We start from the raw sequence: 18643 nt of genomic DNA on the forward strand, positions 1-18643 counted from the left end.
GTATCTCCAAGGCCTAACCACAAGACAGTGACTGTGGCGTTCAGTGAACATGTGACGTGACAGGTGTGGAGGGCAGAGTGCAGGTGTGGCCCAGGGAGTGCCTTCACTCTCACCAACCCAGCCTCCTAAAACGACAGCATATAGAGTAATTAATTGTCTGAGAGTACCAATGTGTAGCGATGTTCCGCCAGGAAGTTGACTTTTAACATTACTGAATTTGGACAAACCGTTGACTCTCTCTTTTTTGCAAAATAAATTATAAGACCTATCCAAACCTAACCTAACCTAACCTAACCTAACCTAACCTATCCAAACCTAACCTAACCATCTTAGGCCCAATTCACGGTATCTTAGGCTTAATATTGTACATATATATATGTTCTATAATAGGCTTAAAAATATTTCACTTTGGTTTTTAGCTTTATTTTTACGGACTCCATAAAATAAATAGTACAAAAGGGAGTTTACTGGAAGTCCATCAGTACATATTGGTACTTTCCACCAGATAGTTACTATAAGTACTATCATTTCAAGTGGCTGGGTTGGTAACCCTTACATGGCTGTGTATCCACTCAAGATGTCACTCTGATTAGTATAGCAGTGAGTTCACTCTCAGAATGAGTAACACTGGCTAATATAGCGGTGAGTTCACTCTGAGGATGAGTAACACTGGCTTATATAGCGGTGAGTTCACTCTCAGGATGAGTAACACTGGCTAATATAGCGGTGAGTTCACTATGAGTAAGAGGGTCTAACTAGCTGTAGTGAAGGAGCCGACTCTCAGACAGGGGCCGTCTACAGGACGTCTGAATGTCACATGGGAAATAGGAACAAATCGAGTATTATTTTGTATAGCAAATCAAGAGTTACATTATTGGTTACTTTCTGTGGCTGCAGCAGTGTAGCTACAAGATCACCTGCTAACATGCTCGTAGCTGTCTTCCCATTTAACTACAAGCTAACTTAGTTGTATGCTCAAAGTTTTCCTGTAGCAGTTCAAAACTTCCCGACTTTCAATTTGCATTTAAATTAACCACTCAGTAGCAAAGTGCAAATTTCCTCCCTAGGAAGCAATTCACTTATGACTCTCCCGGAAGCTGTGTAATGGTTTGGCATCAATAACCAGAGTTGAAGATGAGCGCTGGAGCGTCTGAGGCGGAGCCCAAGAGCAACATTCCTTTCTGCTGTGTCCTCTTGCCACACTACACGGCAGTGAGTTAGTCTGGCGGCACCATCACAATATCTGTACTCAGTGGCTTGCAACATTCCACCCTGTAACTCATGTGTTTGCAACATAAATAGAAAAATAGTTTTTCGGTTTGACTAAATACAATGGCACTATTTCTACTTTGTAATTGCGTCGTAGGTGGGTATATGTACTATGGTCGTCATGCGTACTATATGTACTACCAAGACAGGGTGGGGGGGGGATGGGCTGTAACTGCGGGTAATAAGTGTGGTGGACTGACAGCTACACTCAACTTAAAACTAGATGACAGACAGAAAGTTATGAGATGTGCAACATGTGTTCTTCTTCATGGTCGGTAGTGTGTGGTGCCGGGGACTGGACGAGCAGGGGTGCCACAGTGGCACGTCACGGAGTGTTGACCAAGGCTTGGTGGTGGCGGGTGTCCCACAAGGGCGACCACTGGACCACCTGTGTCTTATTGTTACACTTGATGCCCTTGGCGGCCCGGGCTGTTTCTACTGTCAGCTGGTCATTGATGTCTTGTTGTTGTTTGGGCTTTGTTTACGTGTCTCGGTGGTTGTTGTTGCTGTTAGGGCTTTGTTTACTTGTATCAGTGATTGTTGTTGCTGTTAGAGCTTTGTTTACTTGACTCGGTGCTTCGAGTCGGGTGAAGCTAAATGTGACCTGACTCTTGGTCGACCGCAGATATTTACCCAGTGCTTTGCCTTGATATTTGATATAGTTAGAGATCTTCGCAACTTTGAGCGTGGTGATCACTTGCTTGTAATTACTTACGGCACGGAGGGAGGTAAGGTTCAAATGTGTCAGGCACGTGACGGCGGATACACAGTTCATTTATGTGTGGACTTTATTGAGAGCTGTGTGGTGTTGCTTCAGTGATGCAGTCGCCACTGTTGAGTCTCTGCATGTCAAAGTTTAGGAAAATGATATTATGTTTGAGAGTTAGACGTGATTTCATTCCGAAAACAAGGTCTGGATTTGATGAGTAGATGTAATTGTTTAACGTTTTGCGTTGCAGGTTATGAAGGTCACGGGGACCACTTAGTACGGTTGGGCTGGGAATGCATCTGTTTTTCTTGGCGTTCCAACAGTGCAGCGTGTTGGGGGGGGGGGTGTCGTGGGGGGAGTGTGATGTGTGTGGTTGTTGAGTGTGAGCGTCAGGTCGTTGGCAGTGTAGAGAGTGTGTGGAGAGTGTGTGGAGAGTGTGTGGGGGAGTGTGTGGAGGTAGTGTGTGGGAGTGTGAGGAGATGGTGGAGAGGGTGTGGAGAGTGTGTGGGAGTGTGGGGGTGGGTTGTTGTCTGGGAGTATAGCAGTGTTAGGGACAAGAGACAATGGTATGTGGTTGTTGGGGTGAGTGGAAGTGGTTGGTTATGGAGAGTGTGTTGTGGTGTTTCAGTGGACTACCGCAGTACTTGTTGGTGATGGGGAGACTCCTGTTAGTAGAGCGTTGGCAGCTGTGTATGAAGGACGATGTGTGGATATAATGTGATGGCTGTATGTGGATGTGAACCTCTAGTTTATGGAGAGAGTCGTTGACCAAACCCGATCAGGTGGAAGGTAGTGGACACAGGTAAGTAGAGCTGATCCTGTATCACTCAGTCCTACGCTTGTTCTACGCGTATTTTGTTTGTGACTCGTAGAGAGTCATCTGCTTGAAGTTGTGCTTTGATGTCTTCTTCGATAATGTCTAGAACATGTTTGAGTATATAATTATTCATGTGTCACCTCATGGTTCATGGCATCTCACTCTGTATCCACAGATTTCAGTAATGTCAGAAAGGTGTAGCTCCTCACCTTTGGGTCTCATGTCGTGCACTCTGGTCTTACGTGTCTTGGGAACTTGGTTGTATATGATACTATGTGTCATGTGTCGTGTTAACAATAACACTGCCACCCATCCATGTGTTGTCATCAAACTACGTGATGAAGGTTTTCAAGCCAAGAGAACCTGTCATACCTTGGCTGGGCGGTGGATGCTCAGCCCGGCCTCTTAAGGTTTCCCAACGACAAGAAACTGTCGTATTAAAGTCCCCTGCTAACCCACCAGAGGACCCAGAACAGAAAACGGGACAGTATGTCAATTTCAGGAGCCGCAACCGTTTTCTAGTACGACAGTTTTGGGTATGTGTAGAGTATTTGCAATTCGGTAGAATCTACGTCAAAATGCGACGTTTTATTAGGAGAACAGGTTTGGTAGTGAGGCCCCGTGGGGCCGGCGTGGCCTCCGCCGCCACCTGCCGGCGACGCCTCGCTTCTAACCTGTTTGTTTTACTGCGATGTTTGCTGCTAGGGAAGACGCCTTAGTTACCCTCCTCAGAGGCCAGAACACCGTCATTATCCTGATGCTGGTCACGTGACGGTGGCGTCTCTGACGCGTCAGCGGCGTCGCAGTGACGCCTCGTGCCGCCCCTGCCGTCGCCAGCTTGTCCTCCCTTCCCTACAACATTTACACAAATTATATTTACAAGGACATGACTGTGATAGAGCCAACATCTTGGAGACAGTTGCCACAGGGAAACTCTGAGGTAACGCGGGCTATTATTCCTTGTCTGAAAGATTTCACGCTGATATTTAGGTAAGATTCAGTACGAAAGTTGAAATACAGTCTACACATTACATGGTACAGAAACACTAAGACACATGAGGGAGAGGTACAGCCAGGTGACTGTAGTTCTCGTACTTGGTAGTTGATAAGCAGAACAATAACTATTATGTGTTCTCCGTAGTGTACTTCCTTACACACTCTCCGGCAGTCAACACCAAGTTCTTCACGACTAAGATATATCTCTGGTTCACCAGGTGTGGTGGTGCTACAGGTGTAGTGATGCTACAGGTGTGGTGGTCTTACAGGTGTGTCGTGGTGGTGGTGTAGTCTGTGGTGTAACAGGAGCTCAGGAGAAGCAGGATGCTGCCTGGTGTTGTGGTGAGACGGCGGAGCAGGTTTTTGTATACAGTGTGTCAAGAGCCAGCTGCCATAGTCTTTATGATGGGGAGTACAGTGTGTGTCAAGAGCCAGCTGCCATAGTCTTTATGATGGGGAGTACAGTGTGTGTCAAGAGCCAGCTGCCATAGTCTTTATGATGGGGAGTACAGTGTGTGTCAAGAGCCAGCTGCCATAGTCTTTATGAAGGGGAGTACAGTGTGTGTCAAGAGCCAGCTGCCATAGTCTTTATGATGGGGAGTACAGTGTGTGTCAAGAGCCAGCTGTATAGACTCGTTTCTCTCACTGTTTGCTAATGATGCAAAATTTATGAGGAGGATTGAAACAGAGGATGATAGTAGGAGGCTGCAAGTTGACCTAGACAGACTGAAAGACTGGTCCAACAAATGGCTGCTGTGACGATAATCTCCTTCCAGAGAGATTGAGCCTGCTCTTCCCTCCTAAGTTCGTCGCTATACATCCCTATACAACTAATATGGAAGAAATATCCAACAAATACAACACCAAGGTTTTCCAGAGAGCAAACGTATTCAGCACCAGGAACACCTGCTCCCCCCGCCACTCGAACCACCAAACTACCTGTCCGTCGCCTGCTCATCGCTGATTGGCCGGTGGTCAGTCGCACCTGCTTCTCCACCACCACACTACCTGATGTCTGGGGCCACCACGACCTAGAGACCTCAGAATATCCAGTGCTTTCAACAAGTTAACACGTCTCGTTGGTAGACTAAGCTCTGGCTTACGTGTACTAAGAGAGGTGGCAGCTTAAAGCCAATATTCCTGCACCTATATATCTGATTGTATATTGCTCACTTGTTATTACTCACTTGCCTTAACGTAATTTTTCATTTTGTCATTTGATTATTCTTATTATTTTGATTGATTGATTTTATGTTCCAATTTGTATGTCCATTTTATTCATGTTTTGCTTTTCTAACGTAATTAAAATCTCATTGTTAAATTTACTTGTGTTTTGTGTGTCTTCCCATTACCTTACCACAGACGAAGTTCCAGATTTTCTCTTTTTTGTTTCTATATGTGACGAGGCCATACCCCTAGCTTTTGAAACAGCTGAACACCAACGCGTTACCGTCACACTGCTAAAGTTCAACCCGAGTAAATGCAAAGTAATGACACTAGGCGGTGGAAACAGGAGGCCAGACACAGGATACAGAATAGAAGATGAAGTACTTCATGAAACGGACAGAGAGAAAGATCTAGGAATTGATATCTCACCAAACCTGTCTCCTGAAGCCCACATTAAAAGAATTACGTCTGCGGCATATGCGAGGCCGGCTAACATCAGAACAGCCTTCAGGAACCTGTGTAAGGAATCATTCTGAATCTTGTATACCACATATGTAAGACCAATCCTGGAGTATGCGGCCCCAGCATGGAGCCCGTACCCTGTCTAGCACAAGACGAAGCTGGAAAAAGTTCAGAGGTATGCTACTAGACTAGTTCCCAGAACTAAGAGGCATGAGTTACGAGGAAAGGCTACGAGAAATGCACCTCACGACACTGGAAGACAGAAGGGTAAGGGGAGACGTGATCACTACCAACAAATTCCTCAGGGAAATTGACAGAGTAGACAAGGATAAACTGTTTAACACTGGTGGTACACGAACAAGGGGACACAGGTGTTAACTGAGTACCCAAATGAGCCACAAGGATGTTAGAAAGAACTTTTTCAGTGTCAGAGTAGCTAACAGATGGAATGCATTAGGCAGTGATGTGGTGGAGGCTGACTCCATACACAGTTTCAAATGTAGATATGATAGAGCCCAGTAGGCTCAGGAATCTGTACACCAGTTGATTGACAGTTGAGAGGCGGGACCAAAGAGCCAAAGCTTAACCTCCGCAAGCACAATTAGGTGAGTACACACACACACACACACTGTGGGGTCTGGTAGCTTGGTGGATAGCGCGCAGGACTCGTAATTCCGTGGCGTGGAAGATACATACATACATACATATTCTGCCTCCAGGCAGAAACAAATGGGCAAAGTTTCTTTCACCGTGAATGCCCCTGTTACCTAGCAGTAAATACGTACCTGGGAGTTAGTCAGCTGTCACGGGCTGCTTCCTGGGGTGTGTGTATGTGGTGTGGAAAAAAAGTAATTAGTAAACAGTTGATTGACAGTTGAGAGGCGGGCCGAAAGAGCAGAGCTCAACCCCCGCAAGCACAACTAGGTGAGAACACAAGTCAGATGCTCTCACACGCACTCGTAAATGTTCCCTTCAACTTGATGCACTTAATCAGTATACAGTTGCAGTCGACTCACGTTACATTAATTTGCACTTTTCGTTCCCTCCTTCAGTCATCCTCCTCACTCCTTGTTATTCCCCTTTCCTTCCTCCTCCCTCCCTCTTCCCCCTCCTCCCCCTCGTCAACATCTCCCTGCCCCCTTGAGGCGGTCATCCCTGGAAACACAAACCGAAACTGTGTCTATTTTCCGCTTCTTACAACTTTGAATAAAGTTGTTACATCTTGGCTTAACGTGTTTATGACGTATTAGAACGTTCTTACAACTAGCTATATTGGTTGTTATAACTGGTTAGGTGGTGTTAAAACTTGTTTGAACGTTGTACCAACGTCGTAGTTTCGGAGTGTGTTTGGCGGGATGTCTGGCGTCGTATCCTTCTTCAGGGATATAAATATAAATTAAAAAATAAATTTTAAGGCCTTAAATATAAATTTCCTCTTATATTTTTGTCGTTTGCAATTAGTGTTATATGTTTGTATGTGGGTAGATGAGTCTACCATGTAGAGTCTGCAGCAACACTAAGTAGACAATATAGGGGGTGGTCAGTGCCGCCCCCTCCCCGCCCCCCCTCCCCGCCCCCCCTCCGCCCCCCCCTCCATGGCGCTCCTAAACTCTCTCTCTCTCAATTACCTTGCCTCGGGCTAGGCTCGTCCAGGCGGCGGCCATCCCCAATGGGCATCAGTACTAACGCACTTTATATTCAAAATTAGTTTTTCTCAGTTATAGGTTAATATTAATACGTACTAGAATGTGATGAATAGTTAGGCCTACATTAGGTTAGGCTCTGTTGACAGTTATTGCTATTTGCAGTACGTGGCTGAATCATTTAGCAACCCGTCCTCAGACCAAGTCCATTCCATCCAGGGGTCGACCCCAGAGACGCAGTCATCAGTTTTAACATGCTGTTCATTCAAAACAGGAATTTTCTGTAATATAAAATAATAATATTATATACTAGCTGTACCCGGCCACGGCAACCCTCCACCCCCCCCCCTCCCTTTTTTTGAAGTAAAGAGGAAGGAGAGGCATAGGTGAAGAGAAGTATAGAAGTGGGAAATACAGTGAGAAGTATGAAAGCAGGCGGGCTGTCCGCCTTGCTGACACGATGTGTGGGTGTTGGCAGCTAAGCTAAGCTGGCTCCCTCTTGTCAGGGAGCTGTGAGTGTGTGAGAGGTTCTTCACATGTGTTTCACCATATATGGATGTCTATAGATGAATACTGTGTAGCATTCATATATACACACACTCCCTGATGCTTGCACACATGTTGTTCTGTTTAAGGCTCTTTATTTTATAGTTATTATTTATCGAGTTGTTCATACATACATATTATTTATCGGGTTGTTCATACATACATATTTACAAACATATACTCACACACACACACATACAAACACACACACACACACACACACACACACACACACACACACACACACACACAAATATTTAATATCATTAAATATGCTTGTCTCAAAGATTAAGCCATGCATGTGTAAGTACAAGCCGAGTTAAGGCGAAACCGCGAATGGCTCATTAAACATTAAATAGGTGAATACAAACTCAAACTAACACAACATACAGACAGAAGAACAGAGTAAGACAGAGAACAATCTGCCCCATCACACACACACACACTCCTGCACCCATGAATATACCTGAGTACTTGAGTCCTAATTGTGTATGATGTAAACCAAAGACTGTCCCGCCTCCCACAAGACAGCGACCACAACGTACGTGAGAGTGGTGACGACCAGAGTAAGACCCACACGGGGAGTGGCAAGAAAAAAAAACTGGGCGATTGCGTTTTGGGCGAGAGTGTGAGGGCCTGGGAGATGATCCCAGCGGTTGGGACTGTCTCCTTTGTAACGCCAATGGACTCGGAATACTGGACGTTCATGGCATTCCTATCGGGTTCCCGTCCCCTGGCGGGATTGTCACATGCTGCCAGATTGCAGCCGTGATTCATCCCTTATGGGCAGTGAGTCGGGGGGCTTGGATGCCCTCCCTGGCGTATATGACCATATATGACCATTATAGCTCATATATGCGCGGGAGAGACTACCTGGCTCGCACACCAGTCTTTCCCCTCTGTTATATATGGCTGATATCTTTGATCCCAAACATTTTTACCGGTGGCTGAGAGCCTCTCCTCTCCCCCAGCATGGCGGCGTGCAGGAACATTGGTACCTCTTTCACCTATACACCTACACCTGTCCTCCTTCACACATACACCTACACCTGTCCTCCTTCACACATACACCTACACCTATCTTCCTTCACCCATACACCTGTCCTCCGACCCCCCCATCTCCTCCCACTCACACACCCCATACACAGGATGAACAACCCAGCGGGTTTTCTTCCTGTGGGGAGTGTTGTACATGCTGCTATGGCGGTGTGTCCACTCACAGGATGAGTGGCGCTGTCCAATACTGTCACTATGGCGGTGTGTTCACTCACAGGATGAGTGGCGCTGCCCAATACTGCCACTATGGCGGTGTGTCCACTCACAGGATGAGTGGCGCTGCCCAATACTGCCACTATGGCGGTGTGTCCACTCACAGAATGAGTGGCGCTGCCCAATACTGTCACTATGGCGGTGTGTCCACTCACAGGATGAGTGGTGCTGCCCAATACTGTCAATATGGCGGTGTGTCCACTCACAGGATGAGTGGCGCTGCCCAATACTGTCACCTATGGTAGTGTGTCCACTCACAGGATGAGTGGCGCTGCCCAATACTGTCACTATGGCGGTGTGTCCACTCACAGGATGAGTGGCGCTGCCCAATACTGTCACTATGGCAGTGTGTCCACTCACAGGATGAGTGGCGCTGCCCAATACTGTCACTATGGCGGTGTGTCCACTCACAGGATGAGTGACTCTGCCCAATACTGTCACTATGGCGGTGTGTCCACTCACAGGATGAGGGACGCTGACCAATACTGTCACTATGGCGGTGTGTCCACTCACAGGATGAGTGACGCTGCCCAATACTGTCACTATGGCGGTGTGTCCACTCACAGGATGAGTGACGCTGCCCAATACTGTCACAATGGCGGTGTGTCCACTCACAGGATGAGTGACGCTGCCCAATACTGTCACTATGGCGGTGTGTCGACTCACAGGATGAGTGGCGCTGCCCAATACTGTTACTATGGCGGTGTGTCCACTCACAGGATGAGTGGCGCTGCCGAATACTGTCACTATGGCGGTGTGTCCACTCACAGGATGAGTGGCGCTGCCCAATACTGTCACTATGGTGGTGTGTCCACTCACAGGATGAGTGGCGCTGCCCAATACTGTCACTATGTCGGTGTGTCCACTCACAGGATGAGTGGTGCTGCCCAATACTGTCAATATGGCGGTGTGTCCACTCACAGGATGAGTGGCGCTGCCCAATACTGTCACCTATGGTAGTGTGTCCACTCACAGGATGAGTGGCGCTGCCCAATACTGTCACTATGGCGGTGTGTCCACTCACAGGATGAGTGGCGCTGCCCAATACTGTCACTATGGCAGTGTGTCCACTCACAGGATGAGTGGCGCTGCCCAATACTGTCACTATGGCGGTGTGTCCACTCACAGGATGAGTGACTCTGCCCAATACTGTCACTATGGCGGTGTGTCCACTCACAGGATGAGGGACGCTGACCAATACTGTCACTATGGCGGTGTGTCCACTCACAGGATGAGTGACGCTGCCCAATACTGTCACTATGGCGGTGTGTCCACTCACAGGATGAGTGACGCTGCCCAATACTGTCACAATGGCGGTGTGTCCACTCACAGGATGAGTGACGCTGCCCAATACTGTCACTATGGCGGTGTGTCGACTCACAGGATGAGTGGCGCTGCCCAATACTGTTACTATGGCGGTGTGTCCACTCACAGGATGAGTGGCGCTGCCCAATACTGTCACTATGGCGGTGTGTCCACTCACAGGATGAGTGGCGCTGCCCAATACTGTCACTATGGCAGTGTGTCCACTCACAGGATGAGTGACGCTACTCTCTGGAGGAATATTAAAGAATTAATCCCCCTCCTCCCTCCCTGTGTCACCACACCCTCCCTCCCTAATAGAGTTACTCCTTGAGGTAGTGCTGCTAGGCTTCTCTCGGTCAGTGATCCGTTGGCGGCGTTACTGTGCGTCACTCACCGGGTATATACGGTGCTCCCCACGTCACTCACCGGGTATATATACACTCCACGTCACTCACCAGGTATATACACCCCACGTCACTCATTAGGTATATAAACACCCCACGTCACTCACTAGGGATATACATCTTGACAGAGGGTCACTTACACTCGTGTTATAAGAAAGTCTCTCAATAAATAATTCAGGAAGTACATTTACATTAAATTATCGATACCATGGAGAGACTCGCAGCTTTTTCCTTCGTATTAACGTAACGAAAGAAAATAAGTTCAGTGAAAATGATATAAGGATAAAAGTATGAAGGTGAGGCAGAGGTGCCGGGCTGCAGGCGCGGGGCGGGCCCCTGCAGCCCGGGGGCGGCAGGCCGCTACAGCCCGGGGGCGGCGGTCCCCTGCAGCCCGGGGGCGGCGGTCCCCTGCAGCCCGGGGGCGGCGGTCCCCTGCAGCGCGGGGGCGGCGGGCCCCTCCAGTCCGGGGCGGCGGGCCCCTGCAGCCCGGGGCGGCCGCCAGCATTAAGGGATCACTGAGGATTCTTAGCGCCTTCCCTCATTAGTCTGGAGATCCTTCACTTTGTTCTTATGTTAGTGAGAGGGGCTCGGAGTGGTGGGAACTGTGGGCAGGGCCGCCAGCCGGCTTGCGGGTCCGGCTTGGGTGTCCGGTGTTGCCTAGTCTGCGCTCCTGACGAGGATCAGATTGCTTGGAGGAGGAGCGGTTGCCGCTGCCCCGGGCCTGTAAGGGCGGAACTGAGACCTTAGCCATCACGGGAGCAGCTCTTGCAGCTGTGTGTGTGTGAGCTTACCTACTTGTGCTGGCGGGGGTTGAGCTTCGGCTCTTTGGTCCCGCCTCTCAACTGTCGGCTGGTGTACAGGTTCCTGAGCCTACTGGGCTCTATCATATCTACAATTGAAACTGTGTATGGAGTCAGCCTCCACCACATCACTGCCTAATGCATTCTACCTGTTAACTACTCTGACACTGAAAAAGTTCTTTCTAACGTCCCTGTGGCTCATTTGGATACTTAGTTTTTACCTGTATCCCCTTGTTCGCGTACCATCCGTGTTAAACAGTTTATCAACCCTATCAATTCCTCGAAGAATTTTTTTTTTTTTTTTTTGAGATATATACAAGAGTTGTTACATTCTTGTACAGCCACTAGTACGCGTAGCGTTTCGGGCAGTTCCCTGGAATACGATCCCCGCCGCGAAGAATCGTTTTTTCATCCAAGTACACATTTTACTGTTGCGTTAAACAGAGGCTACAGTTAAGGAATTGCGCCCAGTAAATCCAGTTTTGTAGGTAGTGATCATGTCTCCCCGAGCTCTCCTGTCTTCCAGCGACGTGAGGTGCATTTCACGCAGCCTTTCTTCATAACTCATGCCTCTTAGTTCTGGGACTAGCCTAGTGTCATACCTCTGAACTTTTTCCGGCTTTGTCTTGTGCTTGACAATGTACGGGCTCCATGCTGGGGCCGCATACTCCAGGATTGGTCTTACATATGTGGTATACAATGTTCTGAAAGATTCCTTACACAGGTTCCTGAAGGCTGTTCTGATGTTAGCCAGCCTCGCATATGCCGAGGCTGGCTAATATATGTCGCATATGTAACATATACAGTTACAAACCCAATAAGATTTCAACTTGGATTCAACAGATTAGAAGAAGTTGTTAAACACGTGGGACATATGCGACCATACGAGTCATAAATACTCATACTGTACTCTGCCTAAGTAAAACAGAAACCAGCAACACTTAGTGCGCCAGCAGGAGGCTTAGGGACCGCGCAGGTTATCCCTGCAAAAAAAAAAAAAAAATAGATCTTTCTCTTTGTCCGTTTGATGAAGGATTTCATCTCAAATTCGGTATTTTGTGTCTGGCCTTCTATTTCCTTCCCCTAGATTCATTACCTTACATTTACTTGGGTTGAACTTTAATAGCCATTTGTTGGGCCATTCCTTCAGTTTGTTTAGGTCATCTTGTAGCCTCATATTGTCTTCCTCTGTCTTAATCCTCCTCATAATTTTTCCATCATCAGCAAACAATGAGAGGAACGGTTCTATTCCCTCTGGGAGATCATTTACATATACTGTATCAACTTATTTACGTATATTACACATATTTATATTTATAGATATATATATATATGTGTGTGTGTGTGTGTGTGTGTGCGCGCACCTTCACGGACGTGCTGCCACACAGAGAAAGTGGGTAATATCATATATTAGGTTAGTGAAAGTGAATTGTCGAAGCTGTGGAATTTATATCTGTGGCGACGGGCACCTTCAGTACTTGCATTCCTTTGTTTGTCTTACTACATCAACAACGTTTATATATATATATATATATATATATATATATATATATATATATATATATATATATATATATATATATATATATATATATATATATATATATATAATATTTATAATGTGTCGGGCATGACACTGCCCGACTTAAAGCTGTAGCAGCTCTCCATACAGGTGACTTTCTATTAGCAATCCCAGTGTCAGCAACTGGCACTCGTCTCACACCGCAGACCCTCCGAATTTATGTGGATATCTGCCTCGCTGCCCCAATCCACACTGAATACAGGTGTACCTGTATACAAGTACAGGTGTATTTGCGGCGAGGCAGTGGCCGACAGGTACGGACGGCAAGGCCTTCTCTGCCAAAGGACAGGAGGATGGCATGCAAGACACGGCGAGGTCAATGACATTATTAAGAGAAGCCTTACCACAGCCGGTTGTCTAGCAGAGAGAGCCCCGTTACCTAATGCCCAGCAACTCTGATGAGCCTGTCGGTCGCCCAGACGGGATCACAGTGAACCCCTGGAAGAATGGTAAACAGTTGGTGTGGGACTACACTTGCGTTTCAACTTTGGCCAACACCTATGTTGACTTCAGTGCTGCACAGGCAAGCGGTGCTGCCTATCACCTCCTGCCTGTGCACGAGGTGATTGGCATTGTCACTATTGGCATTAAGGCATATTCCTATGTTTCCTTAGTGTTGACTGTAGTGTGGAGGCCACCAGTCCTTTCCGTGACTGTTACATCTAAAAAGGGCAGCTTCCCATCATTCCCCATCTCGTAAGTGAAACTTGACACCGAATTTTGCTCGAATGCCTCCGATGTCTGCAGCAGCTGAAGGACAGTTTCGGTTTATATATATATATATATATATTTTTAATATAATAAAAGGGGTACCACCTCTGGTGCAAGTGTAGGGACCCATAGCCTCGGAGAAGAAAATAAAGAGTACTCAGAGAAGACCTTGTGGATCCTCACTGAACACTTTGATGTTTTCTTCTCCTATATATAATATATATATATATATATATATATATATATATATATATATATATATATATATATATATATATATATATATATATATATATATATTATTATTATTAAATATGACCGAAAAAGTAAGATTAATAATTCTAACACGAATTTTCTTGATCTTGCTTACATTTCTTTTCACTGTTGATGGTGATTCAAAGATCAAATCTCCAAAATTCATTTTTATTTGGAATTTTGGAGATGTGATCTTTGAATTACCATCAATAGTGAAAAGAAATGTAAGAAAGATCGAGAAAATTCGTGTTAGAATTATTAATTTTACTTTTTCGGTCATATTTAATAATATATGTCTACAGGAAAGACTGCTACCAAAATATACTAATATATATTATATATATATTATATATATATAATATATATATATATTATATAATATATATATATTATATATATATATTATATATATAATATATATATATATATAAACATATAAACATAAAGCTTATTTGATGTCAGTGTAAGTTAAGAAGAAGGGTGACATCTTACGTGCTCACCAGTGTAAGATGTCAGCCTGAACCACTCAAGGGTGCGCCCTTACCCCTGCGACACACCCACCCTCTCCTCCAGTCATTCAGGGACAAACGTCTGCAGTATTCATAGACTTTTCTAGGTCTTCTAAGTTAAGCTTTAAGTATTTTAGTGAGAAGCGCATGGGAGTGCATTCTTACTACTTTGTTCTTACCTACAGTGTCTGCAGGGACAGGGCTCTAGCTCTTGGACCCCTTCCTTAACCTGTCTATTATCTAGTGCAGTTATACCCCGAATCTCTTGTGCAGATTTCTGAAAAAAATATAAGAATCTCTTATATTTCAACCACTACCTTCTCTTACCACCTGTTTACTGCTAGATGAAAAGAAACGTGCCCAACCGATTCTGCCTTGCCTGGGGATTGAGCCTGTGTCCCTTGGTTGTGGGTCGAGCACGTACACAACTATGCTGCAGGTATTATAGCTATGAAGTGGGGCCCTAGAGCTAAAGTTCACTCTCTAATGACAGATAGTGAAGCACAGGCACCCCGCTCACTGGAGCTATTCCAGTTTTGTGAATTTGGTGTTTAGAGGTCAGGAGATAGGGTGGTAGCCATGGTCAGCGGGTAGAGTGGTAGCCATGGTCAGCGGGTAGAGTGGTAGCCATGGTCAGCGGGTAGAGTGGTAGCCATGGTCAGCGGGTAGAGTGGTAGCCATGGTCAGGGAGGTAGAGTGGTAGCCATGGTGACAATGGTCAGTAGCTCGGCGGCCGCCGTGACGTTAGGGTGTACCGCTCCCGCCACACCATCACATCAACACGTGTCGCTCAGTGTGTTGAGTAGTGATTGTGAATTTACGGAATATCGATGCGAATCACAAATGCGTGTTTAATACATAACGAAATGACTGGGCTAAGTTACTGTGAGTACCGTGAAGGGAGCTTGCGTAATGTGTGCGACCTGGAGCGGGAAGGAAGGTGAAGACTGTGGCTGAGGACAACACCTTGCCAGTGTATGTGGTGTATTGTACCATAAATGTATGTGGTGTATTGTACCATAAATGTATGTGGTGTATTGTTCCATAAATGTATGTGGTGTATTGTACCATAAATGTATGTGGTGCATTGTTCCATAAATGTATGTGGTGTATTGTACCATAAATGTATGTGTATTGTACCACTAAGAATTCACTCTAATTTTTTCTGAAAGTGTTGGCCTATATATGTTTATTCCAGGCCATCCTCCTGTTTAGATAGTACTTATAGTAACTATGTGGACCATCGCATATATATTGAAGTAATATATATATATAGAAAGTAGAATTTGAAAAAGAAAATAAACGGAAAATGTTTTGTATTTATGTTGCTAATAAAACCTAACCCTCCTAGGCCTAATACACGCTGAGGCCTAATATAGTACATGTGTGCTATACTAGGCCTAGGAATATTGAAGTTTGGTTTTCAGCTTTATTTTGTCCGGACCATAAAGTAAATAGTATAAAATTAGACTAATGTATTATGTCAATATATGTAGGATGGAGCACATATGACTCCTCCGTTATCCCCCCGTGACTAGACTACCGCAACCGGTGCCGTGGCGAGCCAGACACGGGGCCGTGGCGAGAAGGTAACCTTGGCGCCACACCGCCATTATAAAACCATCACCGCCCCACCTCGCTAGTTCGGAGTTATGCCGTGATCGAAATGATTCACTTTGTAACGTGGATGGACGCGGCAGCCAGTGGTGGGGCGGGCAGGTAGGTGTGTGGCCACAGTCTTCGTTCATGTTGGGGTGTGTCGAGGTCAGGGACGGGCTGGGATGGCTTGGAAGAGCTGGGATTCCTTGGGAGGCCCGGTGCCGGGCCCTCCCTTACGCTAGGCCCCTGGCGCCGGGCCCCCAGGGGCGCTACGCCAGAACCCACTTGTTATCAGTCATTACATTAACTAGGCTTGTTACTAAAGGTCGCTGTTAACTCAGTTATCCTGGTGTGGTCGTCATTAATTTAACTTCAACAATTATATCATTTGTTCACAGATAATTTATTGTTAACTTACTAATTTTACATGAAGGCAAATTACTGTTATACCCATTAATTATACACCTTACTATCACTTATAGTTTACAGTTAATTTACTTATAATACTTTGTTTCTACAATGTATAATTTATTAATTATTAATTTAACTAAATTACATATAAGTAAATAATTTTACCCACATGCAGGGGTAAAATTATATATTTATATATAATAGAGTTTAATTAATAGTACATTATACCCCGTAAATTATATGCAAGTTGTAAGCTGGCCAGTGAACAATAGCATAATACTTGTGGACAAGTATTTGTCCACAAGTATTGTGGACAAATAGTATTGTGGACAAGTCCTTGTCCACAAGGACAAGTATATTTGTTGACAATACCGTAGTATTATTTGTTGACAATACCGTAGTATTGTTTGTTGACAATACCGTAGTATTGTTTGTTGACAATACCGTAGTATTGTTTGTTGACAATACCGTAGTATTGTTTGTTGACAATACCGTAGTATTGTTTGTTGACAATACCGTAGTATTGTTTGTGGACAATACCGTAGTATTGTTTGTTGACAATACCGTAGTATTGTTTGTGGACAATACCGTAGTATTGTTTGTGGACAATACCGTAGTATTGTTTGTGGACAATACCGTAGTATTGTTTGTGGACAATACCGTAGTATTGTTTGTGGACAATACCGTAGTATTGTTTGTGGACAATACCGTAGTATTGTTTGTGGACAATACCGTAGTATTGTTTGTGGACAATACCGTAGTATTGTTTGTGGACAATACCGTAGTATTGTTTGTGGACAATACCGTAGTATTGTTTGTGGACAATACCGTAGTATTGTTTGTGGACAATACCGTAGTATTGTTTGTGGACAATACCGTAGTATTGTTTGTGGACAATACCGTAGTATTGTTTGTGGACAATACCGTAGTATTGTTTGTGGACAATACCGTAGTATTGTTTGTGGACAATACCGTAGTATTGTTTGTGGACAATACCGTAGTATTGTTTGTGGACAATACCGTAGTATTGTTTGTGGACAATACCGTAGTATTGTTTGTGGACAATACCGTAGTATTGTTTGTGGACAATACCGTAGTATTGTTTGTGGACAATACCGTAGTATTGTTTGTGGACAATACCGTAGTATTGTTTGTGGACAATACCGTAGTATTGTTTGTGGACAATACCGTAGTATTGTTTGTGGACAATACCGTAGTATTGTTTGTGGACAATACCGTAGTATTGTTTGTGGACAATACCGTAGTATTGTTTGTGGACAATACCGTAGTATTGTTTGTGGACAATACCGTAGTATTGTTTGTGGACAATACCGTAGTATTGTTTGTGGACAATACCGTAGTATTGTTTGTGGACAATACCGTAGTATTGTTTGTGGACAATACCGTAGTATTGTTTGTGGACAATACCGTAGTATTGTTTGTGGACAATACCGTAGTATTGTTTGTGGACAATACCGTAGTATTGTTTGTGGACAATACCGTAGTATTGTTTGTGGACAATACCGTAGTATTGTTTGTGGACAATACCGTAGTATTGTTTGTGGACAATACCGTAGTATTGTTTGTGGACAATACCGTAGTATTGTTTGTGGACAATACCGTAGTATTGTTTGTGGACAATACCGTAGTATTGTTTGTGGACAATACCGTAGTATTGTTTGTGGACAATACCGTAGTATTGTTTGTGGACAATACCGTAGTATTGTTTGTGGACAATACCGTAGTATTGTTTGTGGACAATACCGTAGTATTGTTTGTGGACAATACCGTAGTATTGTTTGTGGACAATACCGTAGTATTGTTTGTGGACAATACCGTAGTATTGTTTGTGGACAATACCGTAGTATTGTTTGTGGACAATACCGTAGTATTGTTTGTGGACAATACCGTAGTATTGTTTGTGGACAATACCGTAGTATTGTTTGTGGACAATACCGTAGTATTGTTTGTGGACAATACCGTAGTATTGTTTGTGGACAATACCGTAGTATTGTTTGTGGACAATACCGTAGTATTGTTTGTGGACAATACCGTAGTATTGTTTGTGGACAATACCGTAGTATTGTTTGTGGACAATACCGTAGTATTGTTTGTGGACAATACCGTAGTATTGTTTGTGGACAATACCGTAGTATTGTTTGTGGACAATACCGTAGTATTGTTTGTGG

The 18643-nt window shown here is 44.9% G+C and overlaps 1 protein-coding gene across 5 annotated transcripts in view; it reads left to right on the forward strand.

The window, feature by feature from the left end:
* The window catches only part of HPS4 (Hermansky-Pudlak syndrome 4 protein), a 329942-nt gene that overhangs the window by 175196 nt on the left and 136103 nt on the right, over positions 1 to 18643 (forward strand). Inside the window, exon 1 of one of the 5 annotated variants that reach the window (XM_045768880.2) lies at positions 15153 to 15237. The exons of 1 other annotated variant lie outside the window; for it this stretch is intronic. Coding sequence is in view for 1 of the 4 variants with exons in the window: in XM_069304047.1 (XP_069160148.1) it covers positions 15443 to 15444 (2 nt within the window). In the remaining 3 variants the exon portion in view is untranslated. 3 more of the 5 variants (XM_069304046.1, XM_045768879.2, XM_069304047.1) reach the window with 3 other exon arrangements.

Source organism: Procambarus clarkii, chromosome 51 (assembly GCF_040958095.1).
Source record: "Procambarus clarkii isolate CNS0578487 chromosome 51, FALCON_Pclarkii_2.0, whole genome shotgun sequence".
In the NCBI taxonomy this organism is placed as follows: domain Eukaryota; kingdom Metazoa; phylum Arthropoda; class Malacostraca; order Decapoda; family Cambaridae; genus Procambarus; species Procambarus clarkii.